The sequence below is a fragment of the Rattus norvegicus genome, chromosome 16 (assembly GCF_021556685.1).
Source record: "Rattus norvegicus strain SHRSP/BbbUtx chromosome 16, alternate assembly SHRSP_T2T, whole genome shotgun sequence".
NCBI lineage: Eukaryota > Metazoa > Chordata > Mammalia > Rodentia > Muridae > Rattus > Rattus norvegicus.
The window spans coordinates 84,003,775-84,027,962 of NC_141549.1; the positions used below are offsets into that span (position 1 = coordinate 84,003,775).

At 49.0% G+C, this 24,188-nt stretch overlaps 1 protein-coding gene across 5 annotated transcripts in view; it reads left to right on the forward strand.

Annotated features, from left to right (window-relative positions):
- Rasa3 (RAS p21 protein activator 3) overlaps positions 1 to 24,188 on the forward strand; it is a 115,554-nt gene that overhangs the window by 47,430 nt on the left and 43,936 nt on the right. For 2 of the 5 annotated variants that reach the window (NM_031574.1, XM_087588003.1), the window contains 2 exon segments: positions 4,187 to 4,304; positions 20,770 to 20,873. In NM_031574.1, coding sequence (NP_113762.1) covers positions 4,187 to 4,304; positions 20,770 to 20,873 — 222 coding nt within the window. 5 annotated transcript variants of the gene reach the window in all.

Below are 24,188 nucleotides of genomic sequence, written 5' to 3' on the forward strand. Positions count from 1 at the left end.
TGTCTTCCTGGGCAGAATGGCTTGCTAAAGGATGGTTCCGGACACTCATCTGCTATCTGGTGTTGCTGTTGTCATAGCAGCCAGGATGTCTCCAACCCCTCCCGTCTGAGTGGGATACATGGAGAAGGCAGTGATCAAACTGCAGTGCTAGTGAGTAAGTCCTACTGACTAGACCCCCTCTTAGGAAAACATAGTTTCAATTTCTCCTCTTTTGACTCTGTATGGATAATAAACTGAAACACTGTTGCAATTTCTCTTCTTTTGACTTTTTATGAATAATAAGCAGGATATTGGTTCTTTATCTTCCAGGAAACCATCTCCCATAGGACTTTAAAATAACATTGTCTTTCATGAAACAGGGCAACTTGTGGCTATCTACTCCTCACTGTATACTCATTGTAAAAACATATGCTCACACAAACAAAAACCCAGACATAAAAACAAAGAAAACAGTTAAAATTCAAAGGAAAGGGAAGCTTTAATTCACATCATAAAGGTGTTTTCCAGGAAGTTAGTAGCATTCAGTGATTTTTTTTTTCAACTCAAAGTCTGTGAACTCTGGAGGAACCCTTGGTCTCCAACTAGAGCAAGGGATGGAGAGTTCATTTTCCATGTGGCTGGAGCTGCAGTGCTACCTCTAAGACCAGCAGGGAAGCTATGCTTGGGGCTTAGCTCTGTGAACCTTGTTCTTGTTTGTGAATTCATTGTGATCCAAGGGCCCTGTGTCTTGGGAAGCTGGTAGAGGATGGTTTTCTGATGTGTGGAGGCTGGGCTCAGCTTTACCTGCCTTAAACAGGTTGGTCATGTCTTGATTCTACCCATGAAGAAATGGACATTCTAGGAGAGCTGTGTTTCTAGGGTAAGGGTGGCTACAAGAAACATTCTTTATGGTTTTTTTCTGAACCACTATTGGTCATAGATGATTCCTCAATGGTCCTTTAACTCCAGGAATTCTAGCTACTCAGGAGGATAAGGTGGCTGACCCCAAACTCAAGGCCATCCCGCACAACTTAGCAAGACTCTATCTTTAAAATAAGAGGGCTAGGAATGGAGGTTAGTGGTAGAGTATTCACCTGCTTGAGTAAAGCTTCCCCAACACTCCTACATAAAAAAACTCCAAGATCTTTGAACTAGTCAGATTTAGAGCCCAGTGTCTTGTCTTCTCATGGTAGAGGTAACTGAGGCCCCAAACAGACTCTAACCTCCCACTGTTGAAATAGCCTCATGCATGTTAAGACCTGTGGGCAGCTCCAAGAGATAACATGTATTGACACAGGTCATCAGGAATAAAATGCAATATAAAAAATATTGCTCATTAAAAAAACTCTTACTAATCTTCATTCCATGACTCAGGAGAACAACCTTAATGACAAGTTTAAAAGTGAGGTAGATGCTTTGTGGACTTTTTGGTTGACTAGTTTGTAAGTTGGTATATTTCTGGTTGAATTGTTTCCTTCACAAAGCTGAGCATATGTATCTGATTGTACTTGAGGAGGGTAAGACTGTTTGATGCTGTAGATCCAGCCTTAAGTGTAGAGCTCTACCATGGCTTGGGTGATTGTGTTGCTTGTCCATATCAACATAGTGATATTGACAGGTGCAAGTGTCTTCATGTCTTGCTGACAGTTTTTAGCACTACTCCAGGGAAGACATGAACAAATATTTACTCATCCAATAGTCAGCTAACAAAAGACCAAAGTATCGACATCACCAAAAATCCAGCTTGAGTTTGCTGGGGTTACTTAAAGGAGTATAGATGAGGAGTTATGTACAAGAGCAGGAACAACTCAAAGCAGCTAAATCAACAAAAGCCCACCCAAGTGTGGGTGACAACTCACAAAAGCTGTAAACCTGAAGATCTCTGCAGGACTGGCAATTCAACAACTGGGAGAACCTCTTCTAAGCAGACCTGACTCTTTATATAATCTTGGGGAAAGAGGGACTATGTAATTCTGGTAAGTTTCAGGGACTTCCTGAGACTTGTGAGTTGTTTTCTTTCTGAGTCTTAAGGAGCATCTTTCCAGAATAGAAGCTTTCAACTTATAAGAAATTGCTATCCAACAGCAAAACATTGGAAACTGAGTCTTCAACTTCCCTTCTTCTTTTATGCTGATGTGATGGAATGGTGTCCTGCCTCTCTTTATTCTAATGGACTACTATACATAGACATCTGGTGCTAGGTCCCTTTAGAACCAATATGGCTCAGACAGTTTTAGACCTATTTTGTGCTTCTGGCCCAGGAGCTAATGGCTGGGTTTGGGAAACCTCCTAGATTTATCTATGGACAGAGAGCTGCAGTATGGCAGGAATGTTCTGCAGCACATGCTAGCACTGGCTGCCTCAGAATCTCCTGCAATCTCCAAACACATTTAAAACTTTTGTAGGCTTCTCAGAGGAAGAAGGGCCCATGCTAGGAAAACAGGGGCCAAAGCAGGTTTCTCCTTTTAGACTTTTTTCTCAACTGGCAAATCATAGTTTTGTGAATGAAAAGTGAGTCCTTCTATCTTAGTCATAATAATCAAATTAAACATAGAAAAGCCCACATGAATGGACAAAAGGTTGTCTGTGCAAATGTGGGTTGGTATTCAGCCTCGAAAAGATGAAAATCTCACATCGTTTTGTAGTTTTGGAGGTTACAGGTCAAGACGGTGTGGATTCGTGGCTTTGTGTCTCGGGGGAGGAGGGGGTTGCCAAGACACTGGTAACACTTACTGTTCACCTCATGGCCAGGAAGCAAAAGAGAGAGGACAAATCAGAGTCCCACAACCCTTCAAGGGAACAATCTCAAAACCCACCCAAAGCCTCTCATCTCCAAAGACCACAGTGTTTCCCAGTGGTGCCACCCTGGGGACCAATCCTGTATCCTATGAGTCTTTGGGGGACATTCTGCTTTTGTGCCATAGCATCCCACAGTGTGGATGCAGGCTGAGTGGAATAAGGTAGTCACAGAAGATACTCATGGTTTCACAGGGGTACCCCAGAGCTGTCGGCAACACAGAGCCGTTGGCCACACAGAGCTATCAGTGACACGAAGACAGGAAGTAGAATGTTGGGAGCTGAGATGGGCAGGAGACGTGTGAGAGAGGCATGCCAGGCCCTGCTGAAAGGGGCAGATATCCAAAGTGAGAGGAAGGAGAGCATGGTGGACTGAGATGTTGGTGCCCAGCAGTGTGATTGTGTTTGCCCTATATTTAGAGATGGCTACGGCACTGCACTCTGTGTACCTTTTACCTTTGTTACGGTAAAACTAAAAATGGAGGTTTCTCTTACCCCACACTAGATCCAGAACCGTGGGGCCTCATGACATCTGCTAGATATTTTCATCTCAGTCAGCCAAGCATCTCACCCGCCCTGCTCCAACCCATGTCGCACCGCCGATGGCTACTCTCTGAGCCTTGCAACAAACTCTCTACCCATCTAGTCCCCAAGGCAGGTTGTCGCCATGCCAGACATACACATCCCAATTCCGTGGAGGCCCAGTGTGTCCAGCCACCACTTAAACTCAATTAAATCGCCACATGAAAGAACACACAACACAACAACCTCTGATCCAGTTGATAAGATGTAATTGCCCACTGAGATAAGATAAAGTTGGCTCAGAGACACACAAAATCCCGTACACATCCATCCCTTAAGAATATTCCTAACAACCTGCAAACGTGCAGAGAGGAATCTTAACATCAGCCTCCATGTTCTCTCAGCTGCCCTTCTCTCTGGCCTCCTCCTCCTCTAAAACTTTTCTCCCGCCCATCCTTCCTTCTCACCCAATGACAGGCCTTGTTCTATCCTGTACCTGCCTTCACCTGCATAATGACATCATCCCACATACCTTGATTCAAGTTTTTACAAATGGAAGGGACCAATGTGGGCCACAATAGTCTTCTATCCTAAGGCAGGGATTCTCGCTGTGCAATGATGCCGGCTACCCCGGGAGGGAAAGCAGACTCGGGGTGGCACTTGTTCTCCCCGTTTGCTCTAGAGGTGGATACACGTGTGACAAGCATAGCCCTAGGCAACATGTTGACTTTTCCGAAAGCCAAACCACACTTAGAGTGAGGTGAAGGCACACGCCTGCCTGCAAGTGACGCCGAGGCGCTGACTGCTCTGTGGTAGCCGGGACGCGTGTGACAACGAGGATGTTGAGCGATCCGTGCTAAGCTGGCAATGTGTCTTGTTGACTCTTCAGGTGAAGCCAAGAATCTCCCTTCCTACCCGGGGCCAAACAAGATGAGGGACTGCTACTGCACTGTGAACCTGGACCAGGAGGAGGTTTTCCGGACCAAAATCGTAGAGAAGTCACTCTGGTAATGTCCGCTGCTCCTTTTTACTCGACTCTTACTTACTTGGCTTCTATTTATCTTTCTTTTATTTATTTATTTGATTCTGAGTGCCTGCTTGCCTCCCTGCCCGTGCCAGGCTGCACATGCGAGGCTTTCTTGTCAAGAAGTACCCACAGGTGTGGGCTGTAGTAGGCCTACTGAGCCTCTGGCCTACTGAGCTAGTGTTCCTGATCTCCAGGGCCCTGAAATATGGGGAACTCTTAGAGCCACATCTTTCTCCCTGGACCAGAGAAGAACTTCTGGAGAAAGCCTGCAAGCGAGGCTGGAGAGATGACCAAGCAGTTAAGAACGGGTCTGCAAAGGGCTTGGTTCCAGTACCCATGAGGTGGCTCACCACCGCTCTTACCTTCAGTCCCAGGGAATGGCTCCCCTTTCTGGCCTCTGTGGGAGCCAGGAGTGCACACCATGTGTGTGTAGGCAAAACATTCATATCTGCAAAGCTCTCTCTCTTTTTTTTAAAAAGTCTGCATTAAGAGTCAAGCGAGAGTTTTAAGAAAGGAAATGTGTTAAAGCTTCCTCTCCTGGCACCATATTTCTTTAGAAAAAAAAATTTGAGACACGCAGGCTCTGTACAGAGAGCTGTAAACTGAGGAGAAAGATCCAGAAAGCATTTATTGGCACATTTTGAGCAAGGGAGGGTCAGCCAAGGAGAATGAGAATAGAACAGGACCCGTGACTCGTGAGTTTGACGTCTGGGATAAGAGCTTTCGCCTTTAGGGTGGATGTTTAGTGTGGATTTCTGGCCCCAGCATCCTGGGGCTCAGACCTTGCTTTGCCAATAAGCTTCCAGTCTAAGGAGGGGTCTGGATGTGGCTGGGAGCATGTGGGGACAGGAAGTGACATTGAAGAGCCCTTAGCAGCGACCTGCGAGTAAGTGTGGAAACAGCAAGGAGGCTGTGTCCTTACCGTCGGAGCCAGTAAGGCAGCCAAGAATATCATCAAGGCAGGCCCTGCCAGCCTCACTTGCGGTTCTTCAAGATCAAAGGAGACAGCCGGAGCCAGGGACTCCACCTTTTGGGTTTAGAATTATGGGTTGTGTGGTCTCAAAACACTATTCTGATTTTAAGAGCATTTTTAGCAGCTGAATTATATCCTTGCCTAGTGGCAGCAAACAGCGTGTCCTGATGACTTTTAATGAGTTTAATTTTTGGGAAACCACTAATGTTGCCCGCCCCGAGGGGGGTGGATGGCATATCCGTGCTGTCTGCCTTGAAGCCACCCTGCTGAGGTCCCATGGTTACAGCTGTTTGTGTTATCTGTGCACACTTTAGATTTTTTTTTTTTTTTAAAGAAAAAACAGAAACGATGACTGAAAACACTGTCAGGAGTCAGGTCTGTTGAAGAGTGTTGGGTGGGGTCACTGAAGAAGACGCTGGGATGAAGCAGCGTTGCGTTACGGTCCTGTCGCCTATGGACACCTGAGCAGGTTCCTATTTGAGCGCTGTGCTGCTATAAGGCCATCAGCATGCCCCGGGGACCATGGCAGTGTTGTGAAGTCAGCAGGAAGGATATCTGCTGGGAACCCCCTCCGAGGGGCAAGGGATGGCGGCAGGTTTAGAAACTTGCAGGTTTAGAAACCGGCGGGTTTAGAAACTGGAATCATCGTTTCTAATTTGGGGCCTAGATGTGATACCTCAGATGTGGGAAGCAGAGCTGAGAGCCAAACAGAGGCAGTGGTTCGTGAGACCAGCCCTTAGGTCGGGTTCCCGTTTCCACCGAGCCCCAGATCTGCGTTCCCTTGAACCGTTGACTAAGAACCCTTGTGATGTACACCTCAAGTGTGCCCCACCCGGCATCCATGAGCCCTTGATGGTCCTCTTTCCCTACAGATAGCTTTAGGAGGCTGTTGTCTGGGCTCTTTCTCTCTCTCTTTTTTTATTACATATGCATATTGGGGGAGGGGTACACTTGTCAAAGGTCATGAATGGAAGTCAGAGGACAACTTGTGGGAACTGGTTCTCTCCACTCTGTGGGTCCCAGTTTTGAACTCAAATAATGAGATTTGGGAGAAAGTCTTTTACACCCCCATCCCCCACCCCTACCTCCCCAACCCCCCACCTTCCCACCCCCAGCCATCTTTCTGGTCCTGACTTCTATTTTCTTAGTTGTTTCCCTACCTCAGATGCCAGTAGCAGTCGGGTAGGGGCTGGAAACAGCACGGTACTTTCTCCAACCTCCCAAGAAGATCTTTTCAGAAACTTCTTCTCAGGTCAAGCCAGAATTTTTGACTTTGTCGTAGAACCCTCAGGCGAATCAGTATGAAGCAGGATTAGAACTTACTAGAAAGAAAGATTTTAACATACGCGTCAGTAGTGATGTTAACAGTGACATACTTTGGGAAAGGGTATTGTGTACCTACGTGTAGTGTAGGCTTCTCAAGGGAGTCATGTCTAAGTGGCTTTACAATGTGTGCTTTTGGTGGCTCCTAGAGTTGCATCTCAAAAGGCTGTGCCCTGAGGATGCTACTTCAGGGATGTATACAATGTAAGAATGTGTGGAATAGTAATACATTCAGACCGGTTTCGGTGACAACAGTTTACTACAGATTTCCACTTAATCCCTGATGGAGGTGACCACAGACTCCTTTATTCTAATCTTCATTACTAATATCAACTCTCAGATTACTCATTACAGATCACCCAGCATATATAAATACGTATGTATGCGCGCATGCACGCACGTATGTATCTTCGCTGCTGTAGAGTTCATGGGGTTTCAGAAGTCTTGAGAACGAGGAAACTGGTGAAAGTAAAAGTAAGTCCACCGGTAGGATAACAAACCAGGGTGAAGCTCGGCGAGCTATAGGAGAGTCAGGCTGCAAGAGCAGAATTGAGCCTCAGGAACGAGGTGATGTGAAGGGAGTGCCTAGTCCGGGTGAATGGACGTGGGGACAGATGGGTCGTGCAGGTCCAGATGGGGACAGACAGACAGCTATTCTCCTAAGCCCTGTCAGCAGCGGTGATCAAGCCAAAACAGAGTTCTTGGGAAGGTTAGAAATTCTCTCAGTGCCTGATGCACACCAGGGGTCATGCTCCTGGGGTCACCGCCATGCTTGGTGTTCTGGCCTTGGTAGGGCTCAGGGGAGGGGGCTGCATCCTTCCATGGTCTGAGGTATCCAGCACGTTCTCCCACCCTGTTTTCCTGATGAGACTTTTAATGTGTGCCCCGACGGTCCCAATTCACTGGTGGATTTACTAGGTGGTGCCCTTTCTACTCAAAGTTTGCCGCTATTTAAGTGTCCCCATTTGAGATGTCTCTCTGTGAGAGAAATATCGTCTCTCTGTTGGCAGCCTTCACAGGAAAAGTTTTAAGGACCCTGGAACTTTTGATTCTCATCTTGTGAGAGACTTCAGGCAGACTCTGGGGTCAGGGGCTCTTTTCCCTTCCCACCCTGCTTCAGGCTGCTGAGGGGACGATGCCAGCTGAGGAGTGGGTTCTGACTTTTAAGTTCAAACTGATCGACCCAGAAGAGAGCACAGGCAAAACTGACAGGGGCTTCAGGTGTGTCAGGTGTGGGTCTGTGAGGCTAAGCAGCCCTCCTTATATTAGCAGGCCTTCAGACTCGTGTGTGTGTGTGTGTGTGTGTGTGTGTGTGTGTGTGTGTGTGTGTGTATGTGAAGGGATGGCTAGAGAGATAAACTACAGGGTGGGGGCGACAGATGAGGACACACTGCTGGAGGACAGAAGGGTATGGAGAACATTTTTTTTTTAAGTAGCATCTATAGGAATAAGTACTGTGACAACCTAAATGGACAATTCGGTGAATGAATTAAGTTGCTCACAGACAGAGCTTGAGGAAGAAGCTGAAGTTTGAAATAGAAGGAAATGGGAAGCATTAGCAGTTTAGAGAAGTGGGGGTGGTGCTGTGACAGGGGCCAGCTCACTAGGGCACACAGTAGCCAGACCTGGAAGTCCTACTCTGGTTCTGCCGTGGCCTTGGAGGAGGGAACAGGACCCAGCGTCAGAGGTTGAGGTGGGAGGAGGGAGGGGCAGAGCCGGTGTCCACTGAGGTGTTGCTGAGGAGTAGGGAGGGGCAGATGGGGCCCGCTGGATCCGTCTGAGAGCCTGTAGCCAGCTCCTACCCTTCCCCTAGCATGGCTGCTGCTCCACAGACCATCGGACAGTGTCCTGCATCCATCTAAAGGGACAGATCCTCCATGCTCCCCAGTGCCCTCCAGCATCGGCACCACCCTTTAGATTAGATACAGATCTGGCAGTGCGATTGAAGGCATCGAAGACTCACACAACTGCAAGTCTGAACTGGAAAGCGTGGAAGCGTGTTCTGGCTGCACACACACACACACACACACACACACACACACACACACACACACACACACACACACACGGCCTGGCAGAGCTGGTGAGAGCTGCAGGAGCCGGGCACGGCTCCCGGGGAGAGGCCCTCAGAACCCACATCCACCTCGTGTGAGCCTGGACTCAATGCAGAGCCACACAGAACTCAATTCACAGCCATGAGAAGATGAGAAAGAGAGAGAGAGAGAGAGAGGGAGAAAGAGAGAGAGAGAGAGAGAGAGAGAGAGAGAGAGAGAAAGGGGGAGAGAGAGAAAGGGAGAGAGAGAAAGGGGGAGAGAGAGAGGGAGAGAGAGAAAGGGGGAGAGAGAGAAAGGGAGAGAGAGGGGGGAGAGAGAGAGAGGGAGAGAGAGAGAGAGAGAGAGAGAGAGAGAGAGAGAGATTGACTGACTTTTGAAACCTCAAAGCCTACCGACACACTTCCTCTGATGAAACCATACCTTCTAATCCATCTCAAACAGATGCTCATGGAGACTCTTGTAGTTTATGGCTCTGGTGCAAGAGGCTAATGTATCAAGAGCGGGAGGCAGGGCTGCATCTGGTGTAGAAAGGCCTTTGCCTGCTGTGCCGTCTCCCTCTGTGTCTTCTCCCTTCTGGGTTCTGGAGACGAGTTTTGCACATAAAGACATCTTAGACGATCCTGCGTTAAGGAAGCTTCTGTTTCCTTAATCTCGGAATGGTTTGGGTCTGAGGTATCTCACTGAAAGCCAGTGGCTTGTGGGAGCCATGAGAGGGTTGGTACCTTTCCACAATTTTACCATTTGGCTGTGCTGTCTCTCCAAGGGTCTGCCCCACTTGGAAGTTCCTGGGTCTTTTGGACAGAGCCTAAGAATTCCCTGCATTTATAATGACCCCAGGGACTTCTCCAGGTCCAGGGTGGTCCTTTAACAACTCAGAAAGCCACTGTATATTCCCATGTGTGTGTGACCACCAAGGCCCCTACTCCCGATCCCTTGTTTTAGCCCTCATTCAACTACAACGCCCTTGACTCACTTGTCCCCAAGTCCCGTGGGCATTCTTTCCTAGCCAGGTACACTCCTGTGTCAACGTGGGATTCCTTCTGTACTGTGACAACAGCTGGCTGGAAACATCAGTTCGTTTCTATGTCACAGGCTCTCTAAGCAGCTTCCACACTTATCTTTCTAGTGATCCCAGCCAAGTTGGGGCTTCTCGGCATGTGTCACTGATGGGTACCTCCTGGTCCCCAGGAAGCTGCAGGGAGAAACTCTGGAGAGGTGGGCCCAACACTGACCCTCTTTCTCTGTCCTGGGCACCCCTGTGGAGAACTGTCGAATGCCTCTTTAAAGACTGCAGTTTCCTCCTATGCCCTTGCCTGCTCCCTATGACATGGGCTTGAAACATTCCAGTCCCATGGCTGGCCTGGTGTCTGGCTTTGTGGGTTTTCCTAGTAATCTTGTGGCAGTGTCACGTTCCAATGGACTTGTGGCTCATGAGGGCACAAGGGGAGGCTAAGAGAAAAGAGATATAGGAACCAGAGGCTTGGATTATCCCAATACCTGCCCGATGTCCAAGACTCCAGGTGACACAGATGACAGGTGCTTCCTAGTCCTAGAAGACAGGTCCAGGCAGGGACCCAGCTCACATTTCTCATCCCCCAGCCTCACGCCGTGAGTCGTGAGCTACCCCATCTGTTCTTCTCACCAGGTCTGTGTTTAGTTTGAAAATTTGCAGATCTGTGAGCCAGAGTTTTCAAGATAAGCAATCCCAGCCTGTGTCTTAACTACACGTAGGTCCCCTGCAGCCAGCGCCCTGCAGGCTTCCTGCCAAAACCCTGGGGTGTTGGGCTGTGACATACGGGGCACCAGGCAGGAAGTTAGCCTGGTATAGAAGCACCATGATCTGACCTCAGGGTCACTCTGTTCCCAGGCTCCTCTGCAGATGTGTGAATGGTGTGAGGACCCCCAGTGAAGTTTTTCCATTTCTTACTGGATGGCATCCTGGTCAGGGTCCTGTCTCTGGTGCTCCCCTTCCTCTTTGAAATGCTCTGATAGCAGGTCCCCAGTGGGACAGGCTCAGCACCAGTGGTTAAATCTGGACGGCCCTATCATCCTGTCACATACTATGCGAGCCCTTAGGAGGCTTCAGAATCCCAATCCAGGGGACTTAAGCATCAGATTTGGGGGAAAGCGAGAGGCTTCCCTCAGGCCTGAGCCCCTCTGTTACCTGAGGTCTTTCTGGAACTGACTGCTGCCCTCACAGGACCCTTCTGTGCCCTGTAGCTGGGGACATTTGATATACCATTGACTCTAATGAAAGTTTAATCTAGCTTTTAATTAGTGATTAGCCCAGTGCCTATTTCATAGCAGAATGTTCAGCCATTGAGAAACAGGCAGGAGTCTTCATAGAGCACTGTTTCCAGTCCATGAGGCTACCAGCTGTCTTAGAGCCTGAGAGTCACATGGCTTCTGCCCTAGGTCCTCTTGGAGATTGGCCTTGTCCCAGCCTCCTTAGATTGGGGCACAAAGACCAGGCATGATGAGACCCACCCAGATTCCTTTGTTCTTCTCCATAGTCCTCCTCTCAAGTCCCCATCCCAAGATCCCCATCTGAGGTTGGGAAATAGGTCCAGGAACTCGCTCCAGGGAGAACACTGGGGACGACGCTCTATCATTTCACATGACCAGTGTCGCTTGTCACGAGGTGCACACGGCAAGCAGCAAACAGCTGGGATGGGGTGGGGCAGCATAGATGTCGGGAAATGACTCAAGGAGGACTTGGTGGTTTCTCTGCAGGTCCCAGGCGAGGGAGGCTTATGTGAGCCCTGTGCCCGGTCCTATGGGTGGTGGGGGGCGGGGAGGTTGGAGGGACTGTGAGAGAAAAGATTCAGAGGGCTCAGGAGGAGGGGTGGGCGGAGAAGCAGGGAAGGAGAGATTAGAGAGAGGAGGTTTTCAGAGGGTTCCTGCCAGAGCACAGAGTGATAATGGCCCCTTGTCCACTTTTCTTTTTCTTAATGAAAGTTTCTTGATTCTGTGAAACTCCTTTGAGCCTCTGGCTTCACCCTTTTTTCGATGAGGTAAAAGACAATGTGTCTGTCTGTCATTCCGGTGGCCTCAAGGCAGAAGTTGTTGGCTAGATTAATTTCTTCTTGTCAAACAGCAAAGAAGAGAGAGGGGCCCAGCCCTTGCCTGTGGGTCTTTTCTTTATTGGGAAAGAGGTTTCTGGAGCCCTTGGGCTGGAATGGGGGCTTCCTGGCTTACAGTCCATGCCTCTCCTGCCACTGGCTGCGGCCTGGACAAAGGCGGCCTGTGTGGACACAACCGTGGCTAAGCAGTGCCTGGGAAGGGAAGCATTCTCACTGTGGGCCCCTTTGAGGGCCACAGAAAGGAGGCTTTGTCCACAGGGAGGCCCTGGGAGGGGGTGGTAGGAGAGTGTCCCTCCCCGTGTTTAGCCTGCTTCCTTTTTCTTTTGAAAATATGTTTTAAACTCTGATGCCCAGGAAGGGACACAAGCTGACTGCCATTGATGAGAAAACCCAGTGCACAGGGTGTTGAGGTCCTGCATGCCTAGTTCTTCCTGCTTCTAGCCTGGTCCTTAACTCTGACCCAGGAGGAAAGTTGGCATGCAACTTGCCACAGCCTGGGTGTCCTTGCTGGACACCCCCACAGGTCTCCGTCACAGGCACTATGTAATTACAGTTGGGGCAGCCATAGCTCAGGACATAAGAGGCCTTGAAGCTGTTCAGAGCTGGGGGTGAGGGTCTCAAGTCAGCCACTGGTAAGAAAGTTGTCCCCAGATGTGGGGTGCATTTCCTTTAGAAACGGTTTCTCACGTGCTGTAAATTGTTGGAACACAGATTCAAATGTTCCTAGTGGATCAATATCCGGAGAGAGAAGATACTGGCGGAAAGCAGGCCAAAGTCACTAGGAGAAATTTTTAGAAGCTCACAAATGTATGGAAACATCTTGAACACATCTGTAACTTAAACATTTTCAATTAAATAGTTCCTTCATTTTTTTTTTTTTTGACTGCTATCAATTGGGCAGATTTATTTTTGGTGTTTGGAGATGAATACGCACAAGATCAGAGTCACACTCGTGTTCGAGTGAACTCTTCACCGTGTTGGGGTGAGCTGGCTTTGGGAGGTGTGAGCCCTCTTACGCTCGGCCCCCAGAGCCTAAGAGCGTTCCGCACCAACAATCCCGCTTCAGAATGGTTCTGTGGGGACAGACAGGGGCCATGCAGATCCACTGACTGTTCACTGTGACACTGTTTCCAGCTGCGAAAGTTGAGAAAAGCTAACGGTAAGGGAATCTGGAGGTTGTGTTGATGGCTGGGGACACTTGGCCCCTGGTGGTATGTTTGCTTCTCCTGAAAGTGACTGGTGCTTTGGCACGGTGCTAAGGAAAAGCAGACTGTGTCAGAATGTGTACGGAGTTCCCACTTTCCCCTTAAAACCCATCTGTAACCGTTTCCTTTTTTTTTTTTTTTTTTCTTGGTCCGTATATATTTAAGGCAATGTGTTCTAGGAGGGCTTACCCCAGGATGTTAATTCTAGCTTCCAGCTTTCTGACATCTGACTATATTTTTGTTCTAAAAGTAGCTTTATTGAAATATATAATTGACAGTTCATATCATTTAGCTGTTTAAAATCATAACTCCATGGCTTCTGAGGTGTGTCCAGCCATCTCCATGGTCACTTTTAGAACATTGCACTTTTCCAAAAAAAGTGTGGGTCCTGTGGCTGTCACCACTTCTACATGGGGATTCCTCATCCAGTGCTCACCGGCCTCTGCTTCCTAAGTGCTAGGATTAAAGGCATGCACTAGCATAACAGACCAGGCCTTAAAATTAAATGTTTTTTTTTTTTTTTAACAAAGCAGCCTCGGTAGATTTTCATTCCTTTTGGATTTTATTTTTAATTTAATTTTCTCATTTTAAAAAATGATATTTTTAATGTTTGTTAAAATGGAAGAAAATATTTTTCCTATGATTGTCTCCTGTTTTCAAAAGCCCCCCAAATTCAGAGCATGTAAAGGAGTAAAATATAGGAAATTCTGCAAATTTGCACATAAATCATGGTGTGAACCAATTTGCCACCCAAAACATGCTTCCCTGGTTTTAAAGAGAGGGTCGCATCTGACCCAGTTTGGCTCCAGTCCATATCATTCAACCTGGAGTCCTTGCTACTGGCTGTGACCTGCGTCTCAGCCAGAGCGAGTATGGCTGGGCCACCTCTCCTGTGCCTGGTGACTATGGCATGCTACATGCAGAGGCCTCTGTGTTCCCCGCACACCACCTTCCACAAAGACCACAGAACCTAGGGCCACTCTCTCTTTCAGGAGACTTACGGGAGGATTTATATCTGGTAAGTTTGTATCGGCTAGTTCTGCCTTCTCTGGTAAGTTTGTATCCATTAGTTCTGCCTTCTCTGTTGCCAGGGCAGAGGCAGGGTGGTGGTGTGGTACCATGTCTGAAGCAAAGTTCATCCCACCAATAGCCCATGCGAGCCTCCGTTTCCTGCTCCACAGATCAGCCTGAGATTTTTCTCAGGTGCTGTCCTGATGGCTCCCTTGCCCATCCACTGCTTCTACACTCTCTGTTGAGTCTGGTGGCCACAGATCACATGTGGCTACTGAGCAGGGAGGAACTGAATTCTAAATGTAACAATTGAAACCACTTTAGACTTGAGCAACAGCATCCTGTCAGTTGTCTTTACAGGCTGTCTGACCTACCCGGGGTGGACTGTAAAGAGTGGGTCCTGTCCCCAGGCAGCAGAGGTGTTATGGTGGGACAAACAGTGCATGCTGTGTATGGGAATCCATGTGTGTGGTCTATGCCTCTACCCAGGGCGTAATCATAGTCTTATCAAATGTTCCTTCTTTCCTCCTGACCTTCCAGCCTTTTGACAATGCCTTGCTGTGGACACCAACCAGGTCGGCCTGGTATTGATAATCCTTCAGACTCCCAAGTAGCAGGGACTACAGGCCAGCGTCACGATGCTCAGTTCTCTCTGTCTATCCCTGATCATAGCCAAAAGGCACCACTTCTAAACACCATAGCTAGATTACATTCCTCTTAATACTTAATAATGGGAACGAGTCTCCAGTACATGGAGTTCCAGGAACACTCAATCCAGATGTTTTGGAAATCTCGAGTTGATCATTGCACAAGAGAGTGGCTGGGAGTCCAGTTTGCAAGTCGATTGCCAGGCTGGGGTGCAAAGAAGGTAGGCAGTTGGCTGCATTTATATTTCCCATTTATAGTTATTTTCCCATTTATACTCCATCATTTTTATATTTCTCATTTGGCATGTGGACAGCAACACTGGTTTGCAGCAGTTCTAATGATTAGATATGGCTCAGGGCCTGGGTCTTCTTAGGAATGCTCACAACAGTTCCATGACTAGATATCATCGTGGGCGCACCTGCCTTCCCTGGAGTCTCATCTACCTCATTGCCCCACACCAGTGGGCAGGCACAAGCAGAAGTTCTGCCATGCACACCCCAGGGAAAGCGCAACCCATCGCCCGCCTGTTTTCTGGGTCCTGCCACCACTTGGCCTTGAGAAACTCATGCATACATCACTTCCTTGTGCCTCGAGGGTGCTTGTGAGCCACAGATCGGGGTTTGCAATGCTCTGCAAGCCAGTCCTGCTGGGTTCTCATTGGGCTGAGACCACAGGGTAGGGTGATAGGGAGTGGGAAGGCTTACGGGTTTTGGTTTCCTTTCTTATTCTTCACAAGAGGTCATGGGTCTAAAACCCTGAGTGAATTGTGATAGCAGAGAGGAGATAAAGGGGCTGGTCACCAAGCCTGGTGACCTAAGTCTGATTCCCAGAAGCCACGTGGTACAGGAGAAGACTGACTCCAGGTTGTCCACGGATCTCCACAAGTTCACCATGGCATATATACACATGCACATGCAAAACATGTTAAAGCAAAACCCACCCCAAACTGTTTTTAAAGAACGTAAGCCTAGTGTGTTCTATTCAGGATGTGGGATCTGTCTCTCTCTCTGAAACCCTTGCCTCCTGTGAAAACAAACATCAGCTCTGCCAGGCCAGCCTCCCTTGGCCTCTTCCCTTCAGCAGTGCTTAAACCTCAAAGCTCCATGGGACAGCTGCTCCACAAAGAGCCCCTCCCTCCAGGCTCTGTAGCACTGACACCTCTTCATTCTCTGTGGACACCATTCCCCTCAGCTATGGAGTTACATTTGCGCTCTCTCTCTCTCTCTCCTTGTTGAGCCAGGTTGATGAGAATCTAGCTTGCACACAGTAGGTCCCTTGGTTAGTAAAATCCTTTACTCACTTGCCAATGTCCCACCCTAATTTCCAAAGTTTTGAGGTAACTCACAGGAAATAAATTTAGCTGTAAAAGTTATATGGATTAGGAGAACGCCAAGCATGTATTCACCTATAATCCCAGCACTCAGAAAACTAAGGCAGGGGGATCACTGTGAATTCAAGTCTAGCTTGGCTCATAAAGAGCTCCAGGCCAACCTGGCCTATATTGTGATGCCCTGACCCATACAAACAAAAACAAGCAAAATCTGACCCAAACTAAAAACACACTGAATGAAATAAGAGAAGAAAAATATTTATGGTGATTGATGTTACCAGAAAAAAAATTACAAAAAGATGTGAGACAAAATGCTCATTGTCTGCTGTTCTGGGCCTATGGGACATCCTCAGGTCATTACAGGCATACCCAGTGTGAGCTGCCCAGTGTGAGCTGCCCAGTGTGAGCAGCACCCCAGTGTGAGCTGCCCAGTGTGAGCAGCACCCCAGTGTGAGGAGTAGCCCAGTGTGAACAGCCCAGTGTGAGGAGTAGCCCAGTGTGAACAGCCCAGTGTGAGCAGCAGTCCAGTGTGAACAGCCTAGTGTGAGCAGCACCCCAGTGTGAGCTGCCCAGTGTGAGCAGCAGCCCAGTGTGAGCAGCACCCCAGTGTGAGCTGCCCAGTGTGAGCTGCCCAGTGTGAGCAGCAGCCCAGTGTGAGCAGCACCCCAGTGTGAGCTGCCCAGTGTGAACAGCCCAGTGTGAGCATCAGTCCAGTGTGAACAGCCTAGTGTGAGCAGCCTAGTGTGAGCTGCCCAGTGTGAGCTGCCCAGTGTGAGCAGCAGCCCAGTGTGAGCAGCACCCCAGTGTGAGCTGCCCAATGTGAGCTGCCCAGTGTGAACAGCCCAGTGTGAGCAGCAGTCCAGTGTGAACAGCCTAGTATGAGCAGCCTAGTGTGAGCTGCCCAGTGTGAGCTGCCCAGTGGCAGCCCAGTGTGAGGAGTAGCCCAGTGTGAACAGCCCAGTGTGAGCAGCAGTCCAGTGTGAACAGCCTAGTGTGAACAGCCTAGTGTGAGCTGCCCAGTGTGAGCTGCCCAGTGTGAGCAACAGCCTAGTGTGAACTGCCCAGTGTGAGCAGCAGCCCAGTGTGAGGAGCAGCCCAGTGTGAACAGTCCAGTGTGAGCAGCAGCCCGGTGTGAGCTGCCCAGTGTGAGCAGCAGCCCAGTGTGAGGAGCAGCCCAGTATGAACAGCCCAGTGTGAACAGCCCAGTGTGAGTAGAACAGCAGCCCAGTGTGAACAGCCCAGTGTGAGTAGAACAGCAGCCCAGTGTGAACAGCCCAGTGTGAGCAGTGAGACCCCAGTTCTTTTCTGTCTCTCCCTTTTGCTTTCCTGACATAAAGCAAACTTTCGCTCCATCACATGCCCCTACCGTGATGTGTCTCACATCACCCCAGGACAACAGGCCAAACAATCACGGACTAGAATCTGCAAAACGCTCAGCCAAAATATTCCCTTTCTCTCTGTAAATTGTTCCCTATTATAATGGAAAGCTCTTCCGAACCTCTCAGTAGGTGGGTTACAGCGGGACCCCAGATGTGGCAAGATTTGCTGTGAGCATGCAGTGCACTGAAACCAGTCTCTGGAGCCTGTTCTCAGAGGTCCTCCCCACAGGCTTCCTAGAAGGGACGATTCGGAGGTTGGATATTCAAATGTCTTAACCCAAATAGTCACTTCAGCACCAACCCCTGGGTGTTGACGTGGGTATATACAGAGGGGGCACTTCATACTTCAGAACAACACAGGCAAAGGGATGTTTTATAACTGACTATTAAACGGAGCCGTTTAGTAGCTCTTGTGGCTGCGGAGATTTAGTGGGTGACAGAGTGTCTGTCTGGGCTTGGTCTTACTCTGTGCTCCGTTCTTTGAGTCTTCGGATGGATGATAGTTTCTGTTACTGGACTTAAGCCTGTGGAACACGGGCTGTATCCACAGTGACACATCTCAGAACGTTCAAAGACAGAAATAAAGAGGTGCCTTGCAAGAAGGCACGCGTGCATATGTGTTCACATGTACTCATGCATGTCTGCACTTATATGTGTCTGCACTCATATATGTCTGCACATATCTGTGTCCACAAGCACGTGTCCATCAGTGTACCACACAGACTCACACCTGCACCTGCAGGCATGTGCATACACACTACACGCAGAGCTATGCACATAGCATTACTTGCAAACATATTCACATGTACTCATACATATCTGCACGTGTGTCCACTCATACATGTCTGCACACATCTGTGTCCACAAGCACGTGTCCATCAGTGTACCACACAGACTCACACCTGCACCTGCAGGCATGTGCATACACACTACACCCAGAGGTACCTACATAGGATTGCTTGCACTCCTGCGAACACACACACACACACACACACACACACACACACACACATACACACACGGCCTCCTGCTGTGGAGGTTCCTTCTCCAGTGGTTTCAAGAGTTTCATCTCAAGAGCAAGGAGACTAAGGAATGGAGAGTCACGCAGGGCGTTGCTTTCTCGTTGTGAACGTGTCTGGCACACACATAGGAGAACCCAAGATTCATGTGAGGGCACGGACTGAGCGCAGTTTCCTTACAAAGCATTGTTAACCTAAGAAACTCTGGACGGAAGTACTCGGGCTTGCTGCTCCTCTGACGATAAAAATGATGTCTCTTGTTGTCTTTAAAAGTTCTCGCTACCCGTAATGCTCAACACAACTTTAGCCTCTTGGATTTTTCACCTTGAGGATTTTGTTTTCATGGGGAAGAGGTGGTTTTTTATGTAAATGTCACCCCTTTCTGGCAGATTATACTATAATGCTATATATAAATGGAGTTGTGCGTCCACAGCCCCAGCCTGAGAGGGCAGGCATGCTGAGCTCCTCTTAGCCCAGGCTAGAGCACTAAGTCATGCTGTCCCACCCAGATGCCAGGCTGGAAGGCTCACCTGTGTGTCCTGCTTTAATTTGCATCTCCCCACCATGGTCGACACATTGCTGTGACAGAATACAGATAGAAGCAGCTGCTATTCCTCACTGCCCGGCAGACCAAGAAACAGGGAGCCCAGTCCGTAATGAGTAATAGGTGTCACTTCAAGGCCTGCCTCAGGAGCCTGCTTTTGCTACCTAGAGAAATAGTCTCAAAGTAGTAGCGCCATCTGGGAACCAAGTGTTCAAACCTAAGTACCCGTGGACGTCACACATTCAGATCATAACAGCTGAGGGTATTTGGCATTATTTTATATGTTTCTCCGCCATTTTGGCTTAAGTAAGGTGCAACGTACCTGCTGTGGGAGCAAGGCCATCGTCAGATAACTGACTGGCAGACATTTCCTTCTACAGGTTCTCATTTCTACCCTCTTAATTATTATTTCAAAGCATAATGTTTTCAAAGACTTATTTTTATTTATTTATTTAGTGTGTATGTGTGTGTGTATATGTGTGTATGTATGTGTGTGTATATGTGTGTGTATGTGTGTGTATGTGTGTGTGTCTGTGTGTGTATGTGTGTGTGTCTGTGTGTGTCTGTGTGTCTGTGTGTGTGTCTGTGTGTGTCTGTGTGTGTATGTGTGTGTCTGTGTGTGTCTGTGTGTGTATGTGTGTGTGTCTGTGTGTGTGTCTGTGTGTGTGTATGTGTGTGTGTATGTGTGTGTCTGTATGTGTGTCTGTGTGTGTGTCTGTGTGTGTATGTTGTGTATGTGTATGTGTCTGTGTGTGTATGTGTGTGTGTATGTGTGTGTGTGTGTGTGTGTGTGTGTGTGTGTGTGTACACCAGAAAAGGCGTGTTGGATACTCTGGAGCTGGAGTGATGGGCAGTTGTGAGCTGCCCAATGTAGATACTGAGAACTGAACTCAGCCAGAAGAACAGCAAGAGCTTCTAAAATGGAGCCGTCAGTCCATTCCCAGAAGGGGCACCTTAGATTAATGTTTTACATTCCCATGGTTATGCTATCACATCTAAGAAAGCTCTACCCACCTCCGGGTCATAGCTTGCTCCCCACGGGCTTCTGAGAAGCTTATAGTCCTAGCCGTTAGGTTTGGTGTGGGGATGTGTTTTGAATTCATTTTGTATGTGGTGGTGAGTGAGGGGGGTATGGAGGTGCATGGATGCCAATGGCCTCCCTGCCTGTGCTCCCTGGCCGCTTTCTCTGACAATGGCACGCTGCTTCTGCTTCAGTTCCCCCTTCAACAGTCACCCTTCCCGTGTTGCACCTCAGCCCCGACCGTGCAATGGATTTGGAATCGTGTCCAATTCCGAGTGAGGCCCTCCTGCGTGTGCTGGAGTCACTGCTGGGTTTCCTAAGCGGTTCTCATGTCTGGTGTCCTCTTCCTGGTGTCGTTGAGCAAATTTTTCCTAGCCCAGAACAATAGAAAGTTTGTTTAGTGACAAAACCCTCTGGCTTTCTGCCCCTTTAATTAGAACTTCGGTTTATTTTTAAGTTTCCATTTGTAGGGCTGCCACAGCTGTGGGGTGACTCACGAGGGGGCTAATGAACCCTGGGAACAGTGGGAGTCAGCTATGGGGCTGGGCCCTACATAGGGAACCAAGGACAGGCAGGTCTCTGGGGGAAAGGAGCGCATCTGAACCGTCAGTGTGAGTTTTCCTCACTGAGTACTGCCCTTTCCTCTCAGCTACAGTCAGGCCACTGTAACAGTCTTGGGGTTGGTGTTAGGTGTGGATCCATGGGCTAGAGATTGTTAACGACCAGCTCCCTACCTCATTCCAGCCCCCAAATTGAGCTCTCTGATTTGTTCAAGTCGGTGCCCTGGGAGCATCGGCCTTTGAGAGGATCTAGCCACACCCATTCTAACCCTGTGCATTTTGTTTGTTTGTCTAGCCCCTTTTATGGAGAGGACTTTTACTGTGAAATTCCTCGGAGTTTCCGCCACCTGTCCTTTTACATTTTTGATAGAGACGTTTTCCGAAGGGATTCCATCATAGGTAGGTACTAAAATGGTAGGTACTTGAATGGACTCTTTTTCCTCCTTTTTACAAACAGGGTCTCATCCTGGGAGAAACGGCAACTCTCTCCTAAGCACTCTCCTGCTGCCCTTATGACTAGGAGGAGATTGGCGCTTAATTTGAAGCCTTCCTGGATTGGCCTGTATGGCTCCTGACGGGATCAGGTTGGAGGCTTGCCGGTGTAGCCTGGCCTGGTGTTTGTAGCCTCTCCTCCTCCCTTTTGACCTGATAATGCAGAACGGTGTGCAGATCATGACCTGATGTGAAGACCTTAATACTAGAATCTCATATCCAGAACACACTGATCAGAGCCTTCTGAGCACCACCTTAAGGCTTCCTTCCATGTAGTGTGTCCCGAAATGTCCCTAGACAGATTTCAAGAACTCCTTCCCAGGTACCACAGGGCAGTATGGGCTGTGAACCTTCTCCTTCACAATCCCCTCTCATCCCTACCTCCAGCATAGTGGTAGGGATACGCAAAGGCCAGTGGGAGGGTTTGGGGCCAGTCAGACATGTTTGAAGTCCATGTCAACCCCTTATGTCTCTGAGCCTCATTTTCCTGTGGCTTCAAGAAGGTAGTAACCCTGGTACTCTCTCTAGACAGTAGCTACGTGAGGAGTCGGATAGAGCAGGCCAAAGGATGGTTACTGTTTTAGTACTCCTTTGAATCCAAGACTCTGCAAAGTAGGAGACTGGGGATGATGGTGGTACCAGAGTTCACCCACTGCAGGTGGGCAGAGGAGGCCACTGCTGCCCAACCTACATGGTTCACAGTAGGAAGTGACTGACTCCCTGTGTTGTCTGAGGTCCCTATTAGTCGATGAACAAGTCACAGGGATGCAGACGACAATACTGCTGAAGCCAAGAGGACACTAAGCTTGGATAGACAGGGAGCCCTGGGCCTTTCAGGCAGAGTCTTGATGGGTGTGTGTCAGCAGAACTAGAGGAGGAACAGAACCTTGCTGACCTCACTCTTACTTCACACTCCTCACCCTGTCGCCTATCTCATAGCAAGTGTCACCATCACTTCACCCTAACTCTGTCACGAGACCCACCTTTTTCCACCATACCTCACCCCTTCCATCCCACCTCACCCTCATGCCCCACCCGACCCATTCCTGTGCACCCACCTTATTTTGTTCCTTGCCACAGACTTCACCTCACCCCAAAACAGTTTCACTTCAGCCCCTGTGCCCATCTTCCCTGAGGCCCCACATATGACTTCACACATTTTTCCTACTCAACCTCATGCCCTATAATCTTCAAACCTTGTCTTCCTCACTGTTGTTTGGCTGTGAGGAGACACCATGATCAAGGCGAGCATTTAATTGGGGGCTGCCTTACAGTTTCAGAGGGTTAGTCCATTATCATCATGGTAGGAAGCACGGCAGTAGGCAGATATGGCACTGGAGTATTACCTGGGAGCTCACATTTTATCCAGAAGTTGCAGGCAGAGAGAGAAAGGGGAGCACGGACTAAGACTGGGCCTGGTGTGGGCTTTTTGAACCTCAAAGCCCACTCCCAGTGACAAACCTTTTCCAAAAAATCCATACCTTCTGATCCTTCCCAAACAGTTCCACTAAGTGGGGACCAAGCATTCAGACATATGCACCTATAGGGCCATTCTCATTCAAACCACCCCACATGTCTCTTACTTGCTTTTCATTCCACTTAACCTTGCCCCTCACATGACCCTCACACCCCACCTCATTTTTTCCTCATGTTTTCCCTTCATACCACGCACGCTCCCTCTGCACCCCCTCCCCCGACTTCACCTTACTTCACTTTTCTTGCAGGCCTCCCCTCATCCCTTACACCCCACGTGTCCCTCACCCGTGTCACCTCCCTACTTGACTCTGACCTCACGCACAGCTTACACTCGACCTCACAGACGCTACTCACACCTGCGAAGTTGTTTTTTCAGATATGTCGCCTCCCAAACCCCATCTCATCTCTCACTTTCTATCTCACTTGACCCTGAGATTTCCCCCTTCATACCAGCCATCACCGCCCTGCACCTCAGCCCTCACACAGACATTGTCTCTGTCATGGCCTGCGCCTCAGCCCTCACACAGACATTGTCTCCCTCATGGCCTGCACCTCAGCCCTCACACAGACCTTGTCTCCCTCATGGCCTGTGCCTCAGCCCTCACACAGACATTGTCTCTGTCATGGCCTGTGCCTCAGCCCTCCACAGACTTAGCCTCCATCACCTCTCGCTCCTCAGCCTACACTCTTGGTGCTCCCCTCACCTTACTCATCACATCTGACCTCACACCCTCCTTACACGCCCTTAATTCCACGGCCTCATCCTCCCTCACACCTGTCTCTAACACCCACTGCACCTTTCCTCACACTCGCCTCACAGGGGATCTCACCCTGCCTTTTGCACCTAGCTTCAGATGCATTTCTCTTTCCTCACACACGACCCCTTACTCCCTCTCACCCGCGCGACACCCATGTCTTACGCCAGTCACACCCAACCTCACCGTCTGCTCCCGGGCAGCTCACGCTCACTCCTCACGCGGACCTCAGCTTGTTTTTCACGCCTACCCCCTCCCACATGCTCTTTCTCCTCTCTCTGCTGTTTCTCTGGAGACCCGTCTCTAGGTCCTCCTCTGCCTCATTTTCTCTAGAGCATCTCCACGTCTGACAGCAGGGTGACCTGTCTCTGTGTGTCTGTCGTCCACTGCCTGTCAGATGTCTGTAGACAGGAATCTGTACATTTAGTCATTCCTCGGGTGCTTGCTTGGCATATGGTCTGTGTGCTGAAGAAACACATAAGCACATGGATAAGTCTGCACATGTGGAAACACTTGCGTACAGGTTTAATTTAAGCACATAGAGACAGTGTAGCGCAGAGAAGCCACTCACACCTGTAGTGCTGTCCCAGCACAGCACGTCCTAGTTGGACATCTATATCGTTCGTTAGTTTCTTTACTCATTTTGCAAACATTTAACGAGTCTTCATTATTAACCAGGTTGGTGAGCCTGGTTCTAGGGTGGTACCAGCCCTCAAAGACTCCGTCCTTCCACACTTTTTCTCATCCACAGAGTTTACGTTGTGCGGTTGCAATCTCTGTCCTGCACCTTTCGTTTCCCATCTTGTCTCCCTTAATTTTCTTTGAGTGGAGTATCTCAGTGTTCATTTGCTGTCTGTGGCCTCCTGGATCTTCCTTCAGGGGTAGGGAAGCATGGTGGTCTATAAATTCTTCCGCACAGTCAGACTGTCACTGTTACCACCAGGACCAATTGCGATCCACCCTTGAACTCCACATCCCAGCCTGTCCCTCT